Raw genomic sequence first — 23,033 nt, 5'->3', positions numbered from 1 at the left:
TTCCGTCCCTCAGGAACTGGAAGTCCCACCTCAGTGCTGCTAATCAGAGGTTGGCAGCTCTCCTGTACCAGCAACACCACAACCAGAGGTAGTGGCCATTGCCAGTATTACATTGGGGCCTTCACCAGGGATTGTCACTGGATCTGCGGAGAGGGGTAAATGTGGGCAAGATGGGGTAGCAGGAAGCAGGGAGAAGAGGAAGCTGTGGGGTGGGGGGGGGGAGACGTTGGTGAGGGGGAGGTTACACTTTGGGCATGGCCTCTAAATGAGAGCCTGAGGACGAACTGTACTCCTAGCGGCCCAGACAGGGAAACCTGCCAGGCTGGCCACATGACATGGATCTCTCCCGCCACCAGTTAAATCCCAGAATTAATGTCCACTTAAACGCCTCAATTGGCCCAATTGTGGGCTGATTGCCTGACAACACCACCCCTCCCCTGCAGTATAATTGCCATGGGGGCGGGGCAGGCAGGTCAGTAGCAGGCAAGCAGCCCACAGAATTTAAAGTGCTCCCCACATCTTCAAACCCACTGGCGAGGGAGCGTTAAATCCAGCCCATGGAGATATTAGGTCAGATGACCAAATGCTTGGTCAAAGAGGTAGTTTTCTGGAGCATTTTAAAGTAGGAAAGATAAAAGAGGCAGAGAGAGGAAATCCTAGAGCTTGGGGCCTAGGCTACTGAAGGCATGGCCATCAATGGTAGAGCAATTATGACTGGGAATTCACAAGAGGCCAGAACTAGAGGAGCACAGCGAGGGTGGGGGAGATTACAGAAATAGAGAGGGGCAAAGCCATGAAAGGAAACAATAATGGGAATTTTAAAATCAAAACGCTGCTTGACCAGGAGCCAGTATAGGTTAGCAAGAACAGGGGTGATAGGGGAAAGGGACTTGGTGTGAGTCAACACTCTCTCTGTATCCATTCTATCAAAACGTTACATAATTTTAAAGAGCTCTATCAGGTCACCCCTCAGCCTTCTTTTTTCAAGAGATAAGAGACCCAGCCCGTCAACCCTTTCCTGATATGTATAGCCACGATCCTTATAAATCTTCTCTGTACTCCCTCCGACAAGTGATGACAGTCCCACCTCTCGATGGTGCACCTCCTGGTTGACTGCAAACATCACCAACAGCAACCTGGTAATTGAACCGACTGGTGAAGCCCCAGGTTTCAATCCTCCATGGAAAATCTGGACAAACCTCAACCACTTGAGGATGGGCCAGGGAAAATGTGGCTACTTGCTCCAAAAGTGGAATATGAGGAACAGCTTAAATAGTGACTGTGGCCATCCAACTCAGACCACCGTCCATAAGAACATAAGAAATAGGAACAGGAGTAGACCATTTGGCCCCTTGAGCCCACTCCACCATTCAATAAGATCATGGCTGATCTTCGTGTTACGATTTCCGCATTCCCATCTAACCCCGATAACCTTTGATTCCCTTGCCTAACAAGAATCTATCTACATCTGCCTTAAAAAAACTCAATGACCTCCATCTCCGTCACCTTCCGAGTCAGAGAATTCCAAAGTCACACAACCCTCAGAGAAAAAATCCTTCTCATCTCTGTCCTAAAAGGGTAACCCCTAATTTTAAAAGTGCTCCCTAGTTGTGGGCTCACTCACAAGAGGAAACATCCTTTCAATGTCCACCTTGTCCAGTCCATTCAGAATCTTGTATACTTCAATCAAATTACCCCTCACTCTTCTAAACTCCAGTGGAATCGAGCCCAGTCTGTTCAACCTCTCCTCATAAGATAATCCACTCATTCAATCAATCGAGGTATCAATCGAGTAAACCTCCTTTGAACCACTTTCAATGCATTTACATCCTTCCTTAAATAAGGAGACCAAAACTGCACACAGTATTCGAGGTACGGTCTCACCAATGTCCTGTATAACTGAAGCATTACATACTTTTATGTTCAATCCCTCTTGTATTATCCATATACTGAACCTCTGCCCTGAGAGATACATTCCTGGTGGCATCACAACCATTCGAGCTGTGTCAGCTGAAGCCATTGATTGGATTATTAACTTAGACATGAAACTATAACTGCTTCCCCAGCCATATGAATAAAAGCCTCTCCAGTGCTATTCACCACATGTCTTTCTTGTGTCTTTATTTAAATGTCTTTACTATGTCACCCTGGATCATTCTTTGTACTGTATTATGATGATGAACTGACTGCCTAAGCCAGGGGTTCCCAAACTGTGGGTCACAGTGAGGCTGCAATTTCCTCCTCCCCCTCAGCAGGACTCTAGCAGGACAATCCCGACATTGGCTCAGAGTCCCCATGACATGCGCGCGCATGATTTTTTTTTTCCTTGCCATGGTTTGGAGAATGAGCTCCAAGGTTCCAATATTGCCTCCATCAGAGCCTCAAAACTCTCCCCCCCTGCTCCTCCACTCTCATAATTCTTTCTCCCCCAGCCCCAGCTCCAGCTCCAGCTCTCATGTGGCCAGATCGAAGTTTTTCAATGTCACAATCGGCTCTCACTATTTTTCTAGTGAATACCTATTGCCCTACATCCTTTTTAAAACATGGCGACAAGGACAACATGCAGTACTCTTAGTGTGGTCTAATGAAAATTCAATACAGGTTTAACATAAGTTCCCGTTTTTTTCAATTTTAACTCAGCTTTGAAGTAGAATGCTTACAGAACCTTTGCTACTGTGAAAACAAATTAACATAACTCACAATTCAACGCTTTTACAATACTTTTATTGTAATATGCATTTAAATATTAAAAACAGAACAAAAATAAAAACAGCATTCCTTTGACCTTCATGCCATTATTCTGAGACTGGTCGATGCAGATATGAAGAAATATTTCAAATGATCAGTTTGTTGACGGACACCATCATTCAGTCTCACATTATGACTGTAAATGAAGCATTTCAGGAAAACATTCATTTTTCCTCCAGCTCTTTTTGAATTTCAAGAACATATGGATGATCCTTGCCATGCGCCACTTCCATAATGGCCAATGCCTGTGAAAGAAAATGCCCAATTTGGATCAGTTAACATCTCTCTCAAGGTCTATTCCAAAATGTGATTTCTTTTAAAAGATGCAAATTTTACAAATGACTTCAGTCACATGGCACTAAGATGAATAATTCTAGCTGCAGAAAAAGGATGCTAAAAATGGGAATTTTTCTGACTTCAAAGCTGTTTTTATTATTTCTGCTCTCCTTCTGTAAAAAACAGGCCACCTGGTGCACACCAGAGAGTTAAGTTTAAAATAACACCCCCCCCCCACCCCCCCCACCCAAAGAAATGTCATTTAAGATTAGACATTCCATCTATTTCTGTGGCTTTGCGAGCATTAGTGACTTGGCAGGGGGAAAAAAATCTTTCAATGATGTCTTTCAATTATTTCATGATATCAACCTCCCAATTTAAGCTGTACATGAAACTTGATATTTTATTTTGAGGATTTTACAAACAACATGCATCACACTCGTCAAAACAGAAAATTCTGGAAATATTGTGCAGGTCAGCCAGCTTCTGTGGAGAGAAACAGAGTTATGTTTCAGGTCGTTGAGCTTTCATCCTGCTAACAAATTAGGATGGCTTTTGTGATAACTGCTCCAGGGGAGCAGAGGAAAGAAAGTCCAAATGACAATGAACAGCTCCAACAGGTCAAGGCAAAGGACCCGTACCTTCCAACTGCATTCTGGATGGAGGGGCAGTGCAAGTCGACATTTTTAGCAATTACCCTGATGAAGTCAAAAGTACTGCTCGCAACTGCTGGATAAAAACCTAGAAACTTTAAGGTGTGCTGCCTCTGATAAGTTCATTTTCGAATTCTCAAACTTTGAATGAGAATGACTGCAACGTTTCACATTAATTATGGTAGATGCTTATTAAGTAACTATACCCATGAAGTACATTTACCTGTGTGGCGCAGAAGGAGTTTTCTCTAAGATTAGTGCACTTTAAAATTTCCCAGTTAACAATTTTGCTGGATTAAATTTGTATTTTAATTGTTGAATTAATTAAATTACCTTAAAATCCATCAATTTCAATACACTCTGGCAGAAAACTACAAGATACTTATTGTTCAGAGTTACTTTAAGTGAAGGAATAATAGTTGAAAATCTGGAAAGGATGGATCTTTAGACATAAGTTTATTTGCATTAAAAATGAAGAAATGGGTGTGCAGCTTTACTGAATGAATGTGCTTCTTGGAGATTTCTTCATCAAACAGATTGTAAACAAGCACAGGAACAGCCTAAAGCCGATAATAACCCCGATCTGTATGATTTAATAAAATGAGGCATGCATAGGTTTAAACTCAATTTCTTACACAACTGGGTAAGGTACTCAAGAGTCTTCTCTGGAATATTAATTTAAATTCAAGCCATCAAAATGAACATACATTTGTTATAAACTCAATACTCTGTAAAGGGAAAAGCTCAAGGTGAATTTCTTACCTTCCTCAGTGCCTTGGCTCCAGCAGAATGGTGTTCCAGGCCCATATATAACCGTCCCAGTTTCAGCCACATTGAGGCAACATTTAGGGAATATGCTGGATAGTGTTTGCTGCTTTTTTAAAACAAAAGCAAAACTGCTTTTAAATTTTATTTTTAAAAATATAAGTAAGATTCTAATTCTCTCCGGACCTCCATTAATTCTCATTTTCTTTCTAACTGTGGGATTGCACATAAGTGAGTGGGAAAAGTTCACTAAGTAACTCTGTATACCAACGTCAGACAAAATGAGGAGTAACCTGTCATGGAATGGGACCAAATGTGTTACTTTCCAACCACTCTCAAATAAACTAAGACAGCAATTGCAAGAAAGCACTGGAGTTCAATGTGCAGGACAACAGTACTCTGTAGCGAGTGGAATAATCCCAAGGATTTTGTCTGCTTGCACTACTGCAAGATAAGGTTTCAACCCCATATTCTCTCCATCACAAAAGACCAGCTACTTCCATCTCCACAACACTACTCCTCTCTGTCCACCCCCGTCAATTTCCTAAACTTTCATCCATGCCTGTCATCTCCAAATCTGAATATTCTATTGCTCCCCCAACAACTTCTCATCCTTCATAAACTTCAATAAATCCTAAAGTCTGATTTCTGTGTCCTAACTTGTATTAAATCCTGCTCCCTCAACTCCAGTATACTCACTAACTTAAGATGGTCTTCTAGTCCCACAAAGTCTCAAATTTAAAAAGAAAATTCATCCAAGTGTTCAAATTCCTCTATGACCTTCCCTCCTGCTCTACAACCTCTGCTAACCTTCAAAAACTCTGTCCCTTCAACTCTGTACTTTTGTGCATTTCCCACTCTCTTCATCCCTCTATATTTGGCCATGTCTTCAGCTGTCTAGGCCCTACCCTCAGGGACTCACTCCCTCAACCTCTCCATCGCCCTCGCCTCTTAAGACCTTCCTTGAAACCCATCTTTTCAACAAAGCTTTTAGTCATTGCCCTTAATATCTCCTTTTTGTTAAATGCCTTTGGATGTTTTCAGCATTAAATGCAAGTTGTTACTGACAAACCAATACTTATTGAATAGGTTTCCTTGTTTAAAAAATATAAAAGCACTGGCAGTGATTAGGTGTTGCAGTGGATAAAGCGCAACCTTTTTACTGCCACGGACCCAGGTTCAAATCAAATTCAGACAGATAGGATGAACGATTGAAAGAAAGTCTTCTCTCTGCCAGGTCTAAATCTGAGCTATCTTAACTTAGTTCTTAGTGAGTTGTGTGTCCAAATCACAAATCCATCTTTAATCTGGGGCCAAATTAAGAATTTCTCTCTGGAAAAGCCAGTGGTATAGCAGGTGCCTTTATTTTTCTTGTAGATCTGGGTACAGTGGAGGTGGTTTTACCCTGAATGTCACCTCTGATGGTACAATAGGCCCGAAATGCTGGCTTTATGGAACTGCTCTCCCAGTGACAAGCCTCATCCACCAGCAGTGCACGTCAGGAAATCATGGGCACATTTCTCTCAGTCACCAGAGCTTCTATTTTAATGGAAATCAGGATTAGCTCACTTGTGACTTCCCAACAAGTGTTTCCAGTGGATGAACTCCCATTTTGGGAGCTCAGATTTATTAAGTTGGCCCTTTGGTATTAGGACAGGAAAGATGGTGAAACTCCCCACTAGTCACATCCTTTACAGTGCAGAACAAGTGAACAATTTTCCCAACAGAAACTGATCCAGTCAGTGGCACTGAACAGACAGTAATTTTGAATGAATGTATCTATTACCCAATTAGTTATTATTAATTACAATTTTTGCTCCGTACCACATATTATTCCAGTATTCAGCATCAAAGAGCAGGCCTGCAAGTCAATCCTTGCTCACAATGAAGAAAGAAGAAAGCCTTGTTATCATTTTAGTAAATGGTATAGTTTTGTCTAAAATCAATTATCCAGGTCTATTTAAAATAAATGTTAAGCTTCAACCATGGATCAATACGGCAGATTCCACTAAATTGTAATATTTAAATTTACAACTCCTTGGCTCAAAAAAAAAGCTGCAAGATTTCACAAACTATCCTAACAATGAATTTTTTTCAGTATCTGCAACGCAAATGCACGCTTGACTTCACACGGGCAACAGGAGAGAGTCACAGGAAGAACCTTCACTCGGGCGACAGGAGAGAGTCACAGTTAGAACCTTCACTCGGGCGACAGGAGAGAGTCACAGGAAGAACCTTCACTCGGGCGACAGGAGAGAGTCACAGGAAGAACCTTCACTCGGGCGACAGGAGAGAGTCACAGGAAGAACCTTCACTCGGGCGACAGGAGAGAGTCACAGGAAGAACCTTCACTCGGGCGACAGGAGAGAGTCACAGGAAGAACCTTCACTCGGGCGACAGGAGAGAGTCACAGGAAGAACCTTCACTCGGGCGACAGGAGAGAGTCACAGGAAGAACCTTCACTCGGGCGACAGGAGAGAGTCACAGGAAGAACCTTCACTCGGGCGACAGGAGAGAGTCACAGGAAGAACCTTCACTCGGGCGACAGGAGAGAGTCACAGGAAGAACCTTCACTCGGGCGACAGGAGAGAGTCACAGGAAGAACCTTCACTCGGGCGACAGGAGAGAGTCACAGGAAGAACCTTCACTCGGGCGACAGGAGAGAGTCACAGGAAGAACCTTCACTCGGGCGACAGGAGAGAGTCACAGGAAGAACCTTCACTCGGGCGACAGGAGAGAGTCACAGGAAGAACCTTCACTCGGGCGACAGGAGAGAGTCACAGGAAGAACCTTCACTCGGGCGACAGGAGAGAGTCACAGGAAGAACCTTCACTCGGGCGACAGGAGAGAGTCACAGGAAGAACCTTCACTCGGGCGACAGGAGAGAGTCACAGGAAGAACCTTCACTCGGGCGACAGGAGAGAGTCACAGGAAGAACCTTCACTCGGGCGACAGGAGAGAGTCACAGGAAGAACCTTCACTCGGGCGACAGGAGAGAGTCACAGGAAGAACCTTCACTCGGGCGACAGGAGAGAGTCACAGGAAGAACCTTCACTCGGGCGACAGGAGAGAGTCACAGGAAGAACCTTCACTCGGGCGACAGGAGAGAGTCACAGGAAGAACCTTCACTCGGGCGACAGGAGAGAGTCACAGGAAGAGCCTTCACTCGGGCGACAGGAGAGAGTCACAGGAAGAGCCTTCACTCGGACGACAGGAGAGTCACAGGAAGAACCTTCACTCGGACGACAGGAGAGTCACAGGAAGAACCTTCACTCGGACGACAGGAGGGTCACAGGAAGAACCTTCACTCGGACGACAGGAGGGTCACAGGAAGAACCTTCACTCGGACGACAGGAGAGTCACAGGAAGAACCTTCACTCGGACGACAGGAGAGTCACAGGAAGAACCTTCACTCGGACGACAGGAGAGTCACAGGAAGAACCTTCACTCGGACGACAGGAGAGTCACAGGAAGAACCTTCACTCGGACGACAGGAGAGTCACAGGAAGAACTTTCACTCGGACGACAGGAGAGTCACAGGAAGAACCTTCACTCGGACGACAGGAGGGTCACAGGAAGAACCTTCACTCGGACGACAGGAGAGTCACAGGAAGAACCTTCACTCGGACGACAGGAGAGTCACAGGAAGAACTTTCACTCGGACGACAGGAGAGTCACAGGAAGAACCTTCACTCGGACGACAGGAGGGTCACAGGAAGAACCTTCACTCGGACGACAGGAGAGTCACAGGAAGAACCTTCACTCGGACGACAGAAGAGTCACAGGAAGAACCTTCATTCTGACGACAGGAGAGTCACAGGAAGAACCTTCATTCTGACGACAGGAGAAAGTCACAACAAGAACCTTCACTCGGGCGACAGGAGAGACACAGGAAGAACCTTCACTCGGACGACAGGAGAGTCGCAGGAAGAATCCGCACTCGGGCGACAGGAGGGTCACAGGAAGAACCTTCATTCTGACGACAGGAGAGTCACAGGAAGAACCTTCACTCGGGCGACAGGAGAGTCACAGGAAGAACCTTCACTCGGGCGACAGGAGAGTCACAGGAAGAACCTTCACTCGGGCGACAGGAGAGTCACAGGAAGAACCTTCACTCGGGCGACAGGAGAGTCACAGGAAGAACCTTCACTCGGGCGACAGGAGAGTCACAGGAAGAACCTTCACTCGGGCGACAGGGGAGTCACAGGAAGAACCTTCACTCGGGCGACAGGGGAGTCACAGGAAGAACCTTCACTCGGGCGACAGGAGAGTCACAGGAAGAACCTTCACTCGGGCGACAGGAGAGTCACAGGAAGAACCTTCACTCGGGCGACAGGAGAGTCACAGGAAGAACCTTCACTCGGGCGACAGGAGAGTCGCAGGAAGAACCTTCACTCGGGCGACAGGAGAGTCACAGGAAGAACCTTCACTCGGGCGACAGGAGAGTCACAGGAAGAACCTTCACTCGGGCGACAGGAGAGTCACAGGAAGAACCTTCACTCGGGCGACAGGAGAGTCACAGGAAGAACCTTCACTCGGGCGACAGGAGAGTCACAGGAAGAACCTTCACTCGGGCGACAGGAGAGTCACAGGAAGAACCTTCACTCGGGCGACAGGAGAGTCACAGGAAGAACCTTCACTCGGGCGACAGGAGAGTCACAGGAAGAACCTTCACTCGGGCGACAGGAGAGTCACAGGAAGAACCTTCACTCGGGCGACAGGAGAGTCACAGGAAGAACCTTCACTCGGGCGACAGGAGAGTCACAGGAAGAACCTTCACTCGGGCGACAGGAGAGTCACAGGAAGAACCTTCACTCGGGCGACAGGAGAGTCACAGGAAGAACCTTCACTCGGGCGACAGGAGAGTCACAGGAAGAACCTTCACTCGGGCGACAGGAGAGTCACAGGAAGAACCTTCACTCGGGCGACAGGAGAGTCACAGGAAGAACCTTCACTCGGGCGACAGGAGAGTCACAGGAAGAACCTTCACTCGGACGACAGGAGAGACACAGGAAGAACCTTCACTCGGACGACAGGAGAGTCACAGGAAGAACCTTCACTCGGGCGCCAGGAGAGAGTCACAGGAAGAATCCGCACTCGGGCGACAGGAGAGTCACAGGAAGAACCTTCATTCTGATGACAGGAGAGTCACAGGAAGAATCCACACTCGGGCGACAGGAGAGTCACAGGAAGAACCTTCATTCTGACGACAGGAGAGTCACAGGAAGAACTTTCACTCGGACAACAGGAGAGTCACAGGAAGAACCTTCACTCGGATGACAGGAGAGTCACAGGAAGAACCTTCACTCGGACGACAGGAGAGTCACAGGAAGAACCTTCACTCGGACGACAGGAGAATCACAGGAAGAGCCTGCACTCAGACGACAGGAGAGTCACAGGAAGAACCTGCACTCAGACGACAGGAGAGTCACAGGAAGAAGCTGCACTCAGACGACAGGAGAGTCACAGGAAGAAGCTGCACTCAGACGACAGGAGAGTCACAGGAAGAAGCTGCACTCAGACGACAGGAGAGTCACAGGAAGAAGCTGCACTCAGACGACAGGAGAGTCACAGGAAGAAGCTGCACTCAGACGACAGGAGAGTCACAGGAAGAAGCTGCACTCAGACGACAGGAGAGTCACAGGAAGAACCTGCACTCAGACGACAGGAGAGTCACAGGAAGAACCTGCACTCAGACGACAGGAGAGTCACAGGAAGAACCTGCACTCAGACGACAGGAGAGTCACAGGAAGAAGCTGCACTCAGACGACAGGAGAGTCACAGGAAGAAGCTGCACTCAGACGACAGGAGAGTCACAGGAAGAAGCTGCACTCAGACGACAGGAGAGTCACAGGAAGAACCTGCACTCAGACGACAGGAGAGTCACAGGAAGAACCTTCATTCGGACGACAGGAGAGTCACAGGAAGAACCTTCATTCGGACGACAGGAGAGTCACAGGAAGAACCTTCATTCGGTCAACAGGAGAGTCACAGGAAGAACCTTCACTCGGACGACAGGAGAGTCACAGGAAGAACCTTCACTCGGATGACAGGAGAGTCACAGGAAGAACCTTCACTCGGGCGACAGGTGAGTCACAGGAAGAACCTTCACTTGGGCGATAGGAGAGACACAGGAAGAACTGCTGAACTGGCAAATATATTTCTCAATCATTGGAGGAAGAGGTTGACTGACAGCTCTTTGCACATCAAAGGCTATCAAAAAACATAGTTTGCAATTAAATAATCAACCAACTGCAGGATTTAAAACATGTAGATTCTCTGCGACAACACTCAAATCCCTCTGGTGTGCTAGCAACCCAAAATAGTTAGTTTTGTTTGCTTCCCTTAACCAGATGCAACTTGTTTCTAACGCTGGAGAGGACTGAGAAGGAGTAACATTTGCCATCCCATTTTGCACCCTGCCCCATTTAAAACTGAACCAGGTGTAAAACTGATTCTCTCACCTATTCTGCTCTATTGCCCAAGATTTATTTCACTCTCAATCTTTTATCACTATGTCAGCAATAGTGTGATAAAGTTTCCACTCTCCCCATCTGGTCCTAATGATACATATTGTCTCAAATGTAATTAGCAGTAGAGAAGGAAAGGAAGTTCCTTTAGGGAAGGAAACCTGCAGTCCTTACCCAGTTTGGCCTACATGTGACTCCAGTCCCTGCAGAAGGATACTGCCTTCTGTAGACATCACCGTCACAGTGCCTCCCCAGGAGCTTTCTGCCACATCATGGTACCCATAATTTCCTGCATAAAGCAACAGCATCCAGGACATGATAATCAGAAAGTGGTTAAAATATGATTATACCAGGTACAGACCAAATTGAATGATTGGATCCACTTTTAACTGCTTGCCAAGAAAGTTTTAAATATCCATGCAGTCAACTGCAGAAGACAAATTTATATTACAGCTACAAATCAAATTCTATTAAACTAGAGCACAATATAGATCATGAAGGTATACAGCATCACTTGACAGACACTATGTGGCAAAGCTTCTTCTTTGCATATGGGGGTAGACAAAGGCAAAATATTAAGGGTAAATATTCAATATAATTTATTTGATTTTCCTTGTATTGAACTCAGCAGCAATTGTGATCGAAAGGGCAGGCAGGCAACTGTAAGATGATACACCAGATTAGCCTAATTAAAATCTCTCCCTCCATGTGGGAAAGCACAGAGTCTTGTTCAACACCATTACCGCAGTAAAGATTGGAAAATTGCCATGTGGAGGATTGCGAACAAACTGCCTCTATTCAGCCCATGACACAGATAGCCTGTAGTACCATCATGACAACTTAGGTCTCTTTACTTGGTTCAGTACAAGTTCTTTTCGACATCTACCTTATTGATCATGTTCCCTCTACACAGGGAATCAGACTGAGCTCCATTATCTAATTTTCATAACTCAGTGAATTCATTCATTTGAAATCACCTATATTCTCTACATGCTTGCAAAAGGACACACAACTTCGTAGCACATGAGGAGGCCATTACTTACAGGCCTCTTCTACATTCACAGAGCTTAGGCTCCACTCACAGAAGTTGTTAGCCAAAGGATATAAATACAAGTTTGATACCTCAAGAAAATAATAAATTTATCCAGCACTTTCAAATCTGCCAGAAACTATTGCAACACATTTTAAATGACAAATAAAAACATGGTTGCAACTATCTATTGCTGCATGCAACAATTTATTACTAAAGGTGCACTCTGCACAACTCTTTAATGTAACTTATGCAGTAGTGAGATTTTACATTGTCTATATTAATATCACTGTTCTAAAACTTGAAGAAAAGCAACTATAAGCTACTTCTGGAAATCATCTTGTGTAGGTACTACAGGAAATTCTGTAGCAATAGTTATTCTGTATACAGTTTTATATTCTATTCATCACCTGTAAGGTTTGATTATTTTTTGACCATAACGTAGAGCTCCGTCCCAGTCTTGCATATACAGGCAGACTCCCATGGCCTGATACATCATGTGCAGCATGTAGACATTGTTATCCTCAAAGATCGAGCCCATCTTGTCCAGACTTAACTCACAGATCTCCAGCAGCTCACTAGGGGGTGCCAGATAGTTAAGGATTGTACCAAGTGTTAGGAAATAAGACATATTTTAAGCAAGTTATATTTGTGTGTTAATGAGTGTTAGAAATGAGTTTTAACGTTAATGTTTAAATTTGATTTGTATTTCTGTATTTGCGGGTTAAGAAAAGGTCAAATTGAGCTTTAGTTTCACTTTAAAAGGAACCTGCATTTCTAATGACAGTTTACAACTCTAAGCTAAGTTAAACAAAAAGTAGAGAAACTTGGGCTATTGCTTAGCAACAGGGGTCCAGAGAGGCAGGCCCCTCCCAGTCACGCACACAGAAGAAACTAGAAACTGTCATGAAAATATAATAATTTTTATAAGGTTATTAGGATTTATTGTAAAGTAGGAACAGTGGGCTATGGATAGTCTGTGTGTGTGTGGACTTAATTGAATTAAAGAGCTGGTCTGAAAGCTTTGGTGTATCAGAAGAGAAGCTAGATTTGAAATGCTAAATAAGTAAACATGGCTGAAGTTTCACAGAATCACAGGAGGCCATTCAACCCATCGTGTAGGCACCGGCTCTCCAAATGAGTATTATGACCTAGTGCCACTGTCCTGCCTTCTCCCTGTACGCTTGCACATTTTTTCCATTCAAATAATCATCTAAAGCACTCTTGAATGCCTTGATTGAACCTGTCTCACCACACTTCCAGGCAGTGCATTCCAGACCTAAACCCCTCATTGTGTGAAAAAGTTTTCTCTCACATCACATTTTTTTCTTTTGTAAATCAATTTAAATCTGTGCCCTCTCGTTTAATTCTTTTATGAGCGAGAACAGCTTTTCCCTATCTACTCTGTCCAGCCCCCTCATGATTTTGAGCATCTCTAATCATCTCTTAGCCGCCTTCTCTCCAAGGAGACAGTCCCAACCTCTCCATATCCTCAAGGCTGAAGTTTCTCAGCCCTGGAACTATTCTTGTAAACCTCTTCTGCACTCTCTCCAATGTGTTCACATCCTTCCTATAATGTGACACCCAGAACTGTACACAATATTCCAGCTGAGGTCTAACAAGTGTCTTATATAAATTCAGCATAACCTACCTGCTCTTGTACTCTATGCCACTATTAATAAAGCTTTATTAACTGCTCTCTCCACCTGTCCTGCCACCTTCAATGATCTGTGAATGTAGAATGTGAGGTGTAAAAGGAAAATTGGATTTTGAGATAAACCAGAATAGTTGTGGATTTCAAAGAGAGGGTGAACTGTTACACTTAGCCAGAAGAAGCCAAATAGTGTGTTTATTTTCCCAAAGCTTACTGATAAAATTGGTACTTTGAAAAGTTATTATTAGAAAGGTAAAGTCCAAAGGCATATTGAAACAATGGAATTTACATTAAGAAAGGAGAAATATGTATAAAGGAGATGAGGTTGTGTGTATAGAAAGAAGGCATTTTAAGACCTAACAAGTGTGAAAAGCTTCCAGCCTCTATGTGCCAAGCTGTTTCCTGTAGGAACCAAAGCTAGGAGAATTCACGGTGAATGTCCTTGTCCAGGGTATCGTGTGCTTTGCCTGGGGCTGTTAAAATTTATTTTGTTTTTACTGTTGCCTTAATGGAGGTGTAACTGGGAGTCAGATTAATTAGGAGAGCTAGGAGTTATCATAGTAGTAATCTGTAAACCTATGTATGTGCTTAAAATCTTTTCTTCCATGAATAAATGTTCAATTTTGTTTTGTAAAAACTTAAGACTCGGTGATCTATTACTACTGAATTCAAGGCACATATCTTGAAATATTTTTAAAAAATGCAAGAAGAGTTATGGCAGCTGTTTCAAGTTTCCCTCTGGGATTTGAAAAGCTCAGCATTTACCATCCGCTATGTCATAACAAAACAGCAAGTTTTTTTTAGAAGTTGTTTGAGTTCAGTTGGTTTTGAAAGTAGCTGCCAGAAGAGACTGGAGCAAAGGGGGCAGATAGCAAGTGCCAAGCTAAAGAAAAGACCCCAAAATCCAGGGGAGTGGAATAGGAGAAAGTCCCAAGAAGACCTTCTAGTCAAAACAAGGACAAGAGCCTGGAAAAAGGTCCTGCTAAGTGAAATTAAAAGTGAGGGGCAGAAAGAAAGGCTCCAAGCTTCAGGTTTAAAGAGGCAAAAGCTGCAGAAAGCAGATTTAAAGCGAAAACAACTTGCAAGAGGCCAGAAGGTCCAAAGAGACAACTGAAGGTCTATAACTCTTTGTTATGGGCATGTGAAGCAGCGGTGTACTGTTGACAGTTGAGTCGTTGAGAGAGTGCATGGAAGAAAGTGTGAATGCATGTGGTGACAAAGGGGAGAGGAACATTGGAAGGGGAATTCAAAACTCTGGAAGTGAACCCTTGCTGAAGGCATCTTAAAGAAAGCGTCCAAAGCGAGAAGATCAAAGTGAGTTGTTAGAAAGTGGAGATTGGAAACCTTCGTGTGAAAGACGAAGTTCAGTGAGACTGATTGGCTCACGGTGTGACAAATATCTGGGGGGAATTAAGGAGAGATCCATAGCATCCAGTTAAGATGGCATCCGTCACTTGTTTTCAGAGTGTGGTGTGTCTGACCACAGGTCATCTATTGGTACAAGGACTGTGTACTTACTGTGAACATTAGAGTATAAAATAGTTAGTATAAGATAGTTTTTGTAACTTGTGCTGTCCTTACAAATCTGTATGTATCTGTAAAAGGTATAGTTGAGGGTGAAGGAATATTGTAATATAGTTCATCGTTTCTTGTTAAATAAATGTTTTATTCTTTAGTTAAAAGTTCATGAGCTGACTGTAGTGACTCTGTTCAGTGACCACTCTCCACATATATCTTAACTTTTAATTTGTTTGTTTAGATATCAAGCTGGGTTCCACTCTGGGATCACGCTTGTCCAGGGGTAGCCTCAACCGGGATCATAACACAAAAGATTTGAGGGAGCTCCCAAAAGCTAGACTTCAATGGGAAATTAAAACATAAATTTTTTTTTAAATTTCATAGTACCTTCTCTAGTGTCCCTCCAACTCTTTACACTTTTGCACAAATTGTGTCCTCAACAGTGCTGTAACCATGTAAGGATATTTCCATCCAAAATTCTGCAACCAGAGGAAATAATCTTCCCAGATATCAGAACCCTGCAAAATTTTAAAAACGCAAATTCCTTCTTACCTGGACAGTGGTAATAATACCCAGTATTTGAAAGTCATTCCTCATACCTAGGAACAAAGATGGCTCTTGGTCAGTGGCAAAAATTGGGCATACCAGAACGGCTGGCTGTTATGAACATACGAATTAAGTGCAGAAGTAGGCCATTTGGCCCCTCAAGCCTGCTCTGCTATTCAATAAGATCATGGCTGATCTGATCACGGCCCCAACTCCACTCTCCTGCCTATGCCTGATAACCTTAGATTCTTGACTAACAATCTACCTTTGCCTTAAAAATATTCAATGACCCTGACCTCACTGCTCTCTGGGGAAGAATGCTCCAAAGACTCACAAGAAAAAAAATTCTCTTCATCTCTGCCTTAAATGGGAGACCTCTTATTTTTAAACTGTGTCTGTTTGTTCTAGTCTCTTCCAGAAGGAGAAAAAGCCTTTCAGCATCCACCCTGTCAAGTCTCCTCAGGATCTGATATGTTTCTATAAGATTGCCTCTCATTCTTCTAAACTCCAATGGATACAGGCCCAAGCTGTCCAACCTTTCTTCATAAAAGGTAACCCCCCCATCTCAGGTATCAGTCGAACGAACTTTCTCTGAGCTGCTTCTAAGGCATTTATGTCCTTTTTTAAGTAAGGAGACCAAAACTGTACACTGTACTCCACATGCGGTCTCACAAACTGTAGCAAAACATCCCTATCTTTACATTCAATTCCCCTTGCAAGTCAATTGAATTAAACAACAGGCACTGCATATAATCAGCCGATCTGATACCATCCATTCAGTGCCATCACCTAAGTCGAATTTTCTACCACAAACTGAACCTAAACTGTGTGGCTTTAATATCCTTTGTATAATCATGTACTCAAAACTGAAAACAGTGTTAATTGTAGCCTGTCATCTTGTTGCTCCTGAACTCTATGGCACTATTTATAAAACGATTGGATGATGTTTAAAAAAAAATTTGCTTGCACTTGCAAGGAATTATATGTTTTAATTATATGTTTCTTCATCTCTTCAGCGTCCTTCCATTCATTTTATACCCCCACTCACTGTTTTCCCTCCCAAAATTCATCACCTCACACTTCTCCACATCTAAATTACATCTGACATTCCCTCATTCTGCCTATACCTGCCTCAAGTCTTTTGCAGCTTTCCTTCCTTGATTTTTGGTCAAGCCTTTTACCATCTGTCATCAGCAAATTTTAATATTATTTTTCTTATTCCCAAGTCCAAATAACTTATATGTGCCAAGAACAAGAGGAGTGAATGGCTAGCCTGTTGTCAACAAATATACAAGAGGTGAAGAGCATCAGAATGAACAGAAATTGTATTAATTAACACTAATTAGCAGCACTAATCAAGCTACAGTAGCTTGGTTTTTAAGACATGGGTGCCTTATGACCAATTTATGGGAAAAGGATATTTTTGTAGTGCTTAGCTCTCCTGAACTCTTCAATTATATTCCGAGCATATTTAATCATTTCCTTGATGACCTCTGGCTTTGGCGGTTCACCATATTTTGTAATCTCCAACTTTTCTTTATCCTGCAGAAAAGAATGGGAACATGAAGCACCATTAATCATAAAACTACCACCACCAACACAAAGGACAAGGGCAGCAGATGTATAGGAATACCACCATCTGCATGTTCCACTCCAACTCACACAATATCCTGACTTGGAATTATATCATCGTTCTTTCACTGTCGCTGGGTCAAAGTCCTGGAACTCCCTACCTAACAGCAGTGTATGTGTACCTACACCACATGGATTGCAACAGTTCAGGAAGGCAGCTCACCACTCAAGGGCAATTAGGGATGGGCAATAAATACTGGCCTCGTCAGCGATGCCCATATCCCTTGAAAGATTTTTTAAAAACCATCAAGACAAAGGTGTAATCTACCGCAACCAATTCCTAATATGGTTGTGCAATTTTTTTAATATGATTACTGGTATTCTCTATACCTTTGGTCATATTTTCTTGGTAAGAAAGGCACATCTCACACCATCCCGTCTGATAAAAACATTTCCCCACCAATTCTCCAGAACTGGCTGAAAACTAGTACATTAAAATCACAATTTCTTTTCCTCCCATTCCAGGTTCTCAAAATCATGTATAAATGTGTTAATGATGATATTTATTATTGTTATTATTGAAGGTGAACAGAAATCAATGGGAAGAGCTATCCCAGCAACCATGCTGATAGCCTTAATAAAGGGCTTTTGTTTAATCAATCACACCATCCTCCGCATGCTCAAGCATCTCTCCTCCAATGTCTACCTTGGGAAGATTACCATTGCTTTGTTCCACTCTTAATTATCCAGTTATTGGCAAAATCTCTTTACTAGTGGATTCTCTTCTCAGCACTCCAATCGCCTCAGAAATCTCTCAAGGATCTACTATTAGTGCCTTCCTTTTCCTCATCTATATTCTGCCCCTTGGTAAGGTTATCCAGAGACATGGAGATAACCCCTCTGTAATCTGCCTCCAGGAGCCTTGTCCAACGAGGGCAGGCTTTGCAGATGGGACGGCCATTCGGAGCGCTCGAAGCTGTGGGCTGCCAACAGCCTCACTTTTCTCAGCCCCTCAGTTTTCTTGGTAAGAGAGTGCCACTGAGAAATGTGGATGCTGCCAATGTAGGTGGGAGACCAAAAGGGTGCCTCAAGATGGAGAGGTCCTCTGAAAACTTCTAAAATTGTTACAAGTGTGGCCACAGCTGGCAGGCTATTATTGTGGAGGGAGAGCCCCTTCACTAATGGCCTGCAGCAGTGGCCTGCTGATCCCCTTGGCTCTGGGAGAGGGTTTTAAAGGAAGCAGCGATAAACCCCTCCTGACAAGTGACCAGGAGGTTGCTCCTGGAGAGCAGGAAGATCCTTCTCCATCAGGAAAATGGCCCTTAAGTGTGCTCTTAAATGACCTAATTGGTTGCCTGCCTGGTCAGAGTGGGCTGCTGACTTTCTTCCCTGCCCGCCTGGGAAAGTGTCTCCGAGACGGAAATGCCTCAGAAAACCAATTCTCCTTGCCCTGCCATCTCCAAGCCCGTCTCAATGGGGCCAGCAAAATTCAACCCATGGGCTCATGTTCCGCATACACTCTGATGACACCCAACTCTACCAGCTCTCTCAGTCCCTCTGTTGTCTCTGTGCTGTAACTGCCTGCTACCATCCAGTTTTCTATGGAAGAAATAATGCGTTTATACAGCACCTTTCATGATGTTCCAAACCAATGAAATATATTTGAGGCAAAAACAAAGTGCTGGAAAAACTCAGCAGGTCTAACAGCATCTGTGGAGAGAAAAAAAAAGAGTTAATGTTTCGAGTCCGTATGACTCTTCAACTCTGAAACGTTAACTCTTTTTTTTCTCTCCACAGATGCTGTTAGACCAGCTGAGTTTTTCCAGCATTTTCTGTCTTTGTTTCAGATTTCCAGCATCTGCAGTATTTTGCTTTTATCTTAAATAGATTTGACGTATAGTCACTGTTGCAATGTGGGGAAATACTGCAGCCAATTTGCACACAGTAAGATCCCACAAATAAAAAGGAGATAAATGACCAAATTAGGATATTTTTGTGGTATTGGTTGAAGGATAAATGTTAGCTAGGCTGCCGGAGAACTTCCCCTGTGCTTCTTCTAATAGCGCTATGGGGACTATTACATCTATCCGAGTGGGTAAACAGGATGTCGGGTTATGGTCTCATCTCAAAACTACACCCACTATAATGCTGCAGTCCTTCATAATGAAGGCCGCCGATGCCCACCTCTAATGTTACCTGCCTCAGTCCATCTGCCTCCAAAACTCCTAGCCATGCATGCGTCAACTCTGGACTTGGTTATCCCAGTATCTGCCTAACCAACCTTCCACCCTATTCCCCACTCCTCCCACATAAATTTTTGATGATTTAAAACTGCTATCCGTATCCTATCCCTCAACAACTCGTGCTTTCCTTGCAACCCCAGAGATTTAGTCCCTCAAGCCTGTTCCACCACTTAATGGTACATTCGCTGATGTGACCCAACTCTATACTTGCCTTTGCCCCATATCCCTCAATATCTTAGGTTAACAAAAATCTGTCAATCTATTTAAAGCTAACAATTAACCTAGCATTAAATGCCATTTGAGAAAGAGAGTTCCATGCTTCTACCATCCTTCACTTGTACAAATGTTTCCTAACTTCACTTTTGAAAGGTTTGGCTCTAACTTTTAGGCTATGTTTCCTAGTCCTAGACTCCTCAAACAGTGGAAATAGTTTCTCTCCATCTATCCCATTAGCTCCCCTTAATACCTTCAAAACTTTTATCAAATCACTCCTTAACTTTATAAATTGTAGGGAATACAACCGTAGTTTTTAGGGATGAAGTTTTAATTTGCTCTTGCTGACCATTGTTTTCAACTCCATCTATAGCATAATTAAAATCAGCCTCAATTTTAAATTCTCTATCACCTAGTCTTCCCCAACCCTGCCCATCTTTCCCCCACCAACTTCAGCCTAAGACGTATTTATGTCTTCCTTTGCCCCACCACTGACCATCTCAACCACCCATTTCCTGTTCTGAAATTTGACCACACCTAAGATTCTCCTTATAATCCAAGTAATATTTTACTTAGCCTCAGAACACCTCGGGAGTACCTTGAGCATTTTACAATAACCTGTATTTATATAAAATCGGCTTTAATCCAGAAAAGTATCCCAGTAAATGTGCTATGTAAATGCAACTCTTTGTTATTACAACCCATTTGTTCACTCCTAGAATAGCATGACAATGTCGAATGGGACTGTAAACAGCAGAACGTCACTCTCCCACCCCTCCTCTTTCAGCATTCCGGAGGGACCGTTCCCCCTACAACATCTTGGTCCGCTCCTCAGTCATCTCCAGCATTTAGTATATTTATTCACTGCTCACAATGTGGTCTCCTCGGCATTAGTGAGGCCAAACGTAGGTCGAGTGACTGCTTTTTGGTCCTCCGTTCAGTCCATAAATGTGACTCCAAGTTTGTTGAACTCGACATTGAGTTCAGCAACTTCAGATCATAATCTCTGCCCCCGTTCTGTTTTGTTTCTCTTTGCTGGTTTGGATTTTTTATTTCCTTTACTTTGCAGGTGACTTATAGTGACATATTAGTCACAGGTAGCAATTCATTCCCTACATTTCGATAGAGGCTACATTTCAAAATGCTCCATTGACTGTGGGACATTATGGCACATCCTGAATTCATGAAAAGAACTGCACAAATGTAAGTCCTTGCTTATCTGTCTTATATTAGACAGGTCACAGGTAATTTTTGAGCATATCCTGAGTTTGTTCAATTTGCACAGACTTAGCAAAATGAAAAACTATTCACCTTCTTCTGAGTGATTAGATTCTTATGTACAAGGTGCTAGTGATATGTCCCCTGTGGCTACAAAAACCTGGAATGAAAAACCCATCAACATCAGGAACAAGAAGGGATTTCATTCCCCAAATGTTCAGATAGTGAGTAATGCAGTCATTCTGCACATCAATGTGCACAACCTGCAAGGTGGCTTTGACTCACTTATTCTCAGACAATCTAGGATGCCTGCACTGCTCAATTACACAACAGGAGAGCCGCAAACAGGTTCAATAAGATCCAAGCGGTACCAGGACCAGCGCGGATCACATCATTGGAATTGTCAAGTCCTGTTTCTGGACAGGCCAGTGAAAGACCAGCATAGTCAGGCAAGGCCATCTAAATGTGTAGGGAATAGCTGCACCCTCCTTAATATTAGAGTGAGATTAGGACATCAAAACACAATCCTGCTCTATAAACGACAGACACAGGTAGGAAGACAGGGGAAGGGGAGAGAGAGAGCGGTGGAAAGAGAAAGAGCACAGGAGAGAGAGAGAGAGAAAGAGAAGGGGAGAGGCAGACAGTGGGAGGGGGAGAAAGAGCAAGGCAGACGGTGGGGAGAGAACAAGGCAGGCGGGGGGGGGAAAGCAAGGCAGGCGGGGGGGGGAAAGCAAGGCAGATGGGGGGGGGGGAAGAGGGCAAGGCAGACGGCGGGGGGGAGAGCAAGGCAGACGGCGGGGGGGGAGAGCAAGGCAGATGGTTGTGTGGGGGGAAGGGCAAGGCAGACGGCGGCGGGGGAGGGAGAAGCGCGCGGCGGCGGGGGAGAAGCGCGCGGCTGCGGGGGAGGGAGAAGCGCGCGGCGGCGGGGGAGAGAGAAGCGCGCGGCGGCGGGGGAGAGAGAAGCGCGCGGCGGCGGGGGAGAGAGAAGCGCGCGGCGGCGGGGGAGAGAGAAGCGCGCGGCGGCGGGGGAGAGAGAAGCGCGCGGCGGCGGGGGAGAGAGAAGCGCGCGGCGGCGGGGGAGAGAGAAGCGCGCGGCGGCGGGGGAGAGAGAAGCGCGCGGCGGCGGGGGAGAGAGAAGCGCGCGGCGGCGGGGGAGAGAGAAGCGCGCGGCGGCGGGGGAGAGAGAAGCGCGCGGCGGCGGGGGAGAGAGAAGCGCGCGGCGGCGGGGGAGAGAGAAGCGCGCGGCGGCGGGGGAGAGAGAAGCGCGCGGCGGCGGGGGAGAGAGAAGCGCGCGGCGGCGGGGGAGAGAGAAGCACGCGGCGGCGGGGGAGAGAGAAGCACGCGGCGGCGGGGGAGAGAGAAGCACGCGGCGGCGGGGGAGAGAGAAGCACGCGGCGGCGGGGGAGAGAGAAGCACGCGGCGGCGGGGGAGAGAGAAGCACGCGGCGGCGGGGGAGAGAGAAGCACGCGGCGGCGGGGGAGAGAGAAGCACGCGGCGGCGGGGGAGAGAGAAGCACGCGGCGGCGGGGGAGAGAGAAGCACGCGGCGGCGGGGGAGAGAGAAGCACGCGGCGGCGGGGGAGAGAGAAGCACGCGGCGGCGGGGGAGAGAGAAGCACGCGGCGGCGGGGGAGAGAGAAGCACGCGGCGGCGGGGGAGAGAGAAGCACGCGGCGGCGGGGGAGAGAGAAGCACGCGGCGGCGGGGGAGAGAGAAGCACGCGGCGGCGGGGGAGAGAGAAGCACGCGGCGGCGGGGGAGAGAGAAGCACACGGCGGCGGGGGAGAGAGAAGCACACGGCGGCGGGGGAGAGAGAAGCGCGCGGCGGTGGGGGAGAGAGAAGCACGCGGCGGCGGGGGAGAGAGAAGCGCGCGGCGGCGGGGGAGAGAGAAGCGCACGGCGGCGGGGGAGAGAGAAGCACGCGGCGGCGGGGGAGAGAGAAGCACACGGCGGCGGGGGAGAGAGAAGCACACGGCGGCGGGGGAGAGAGAAGCACGCGGCGGCGGGGGAGAGAGAAGCACGCGGCGGCGGGGGAGAGAGAAGCACGCGGCGGCGGGGGAGAGAGAAGCACACGGCGGCGGGGGAGAGAGAAGCACACGGCGGCGGGGGAGAGAGAAGCACACGGTGGCGGG

General features: G+C 45.7%; 1 protein-coding gene across 6 annotated transcripts in view; it reads right to left on the bottom strand.

Moving 5' to 3' along the window:
* Positions 1-2,705: 2,705 nt before the first annotated feature.
* smyd2a (SET and MYND domain containing 2a) overlaps positions 2,706-23,033 on the bottom strand; it is a 55,840-nt gene continuing 35,512 nt past the window's right edge. For 4 of the 6 annotated variants that reach the window (XM_041215674.1, XM_041215652.1, XM_041215681.1 and 1 more), the window contains exons 9-12: positions 17,082-17,202; positions 12,353-12,527; positions 4,440-4,551; positions 2,706-2,993 (exon numbers count right to left, since the gene is read on the bottom strand). In XM_041215674.1, the coding sequence (XP_041071608.1) occupies positions 2,913-2,993; positions 4,440-4,551; positions 12,353-12,527; positions 17,082-17,202 (489 nt within the window). In that variant the 3' untranslated portion in view covers positions 2,706-2,912. Of the gene's footprint in view, positions 2,994-4,439; positions 4,552-10,912; positions 11,202-12,352; positions 12,528-17,081; positions 17,203-23,033 lie in introns of those variants that run through there. The other 2 variants (XM_041215658.1, XM_041215666.1) reach the window with 2 other exon arrangements.

Source organism: Carcharodon carcharias, chromosome 2, assembly GCF_017639515.1.
Source record: "Carcharodon carcharias isolate sCarCar2 chromosome 2, sCarCar2.pri, whole genome shotgun sequence".
Classification (NCBI taxonomy): domain Eukaryota; kingdom Metazoa; phylum Chordata; class Chondrichthyes; order Lamniformes; family Lamnidae; genus Carcharodon; species Carcharodon carcharias.
The sequence above is the reverse complement of the archived record's forward strand: the minus strand, read 5'-3'. Positions and strand labels throughout refer to the sequence as shown.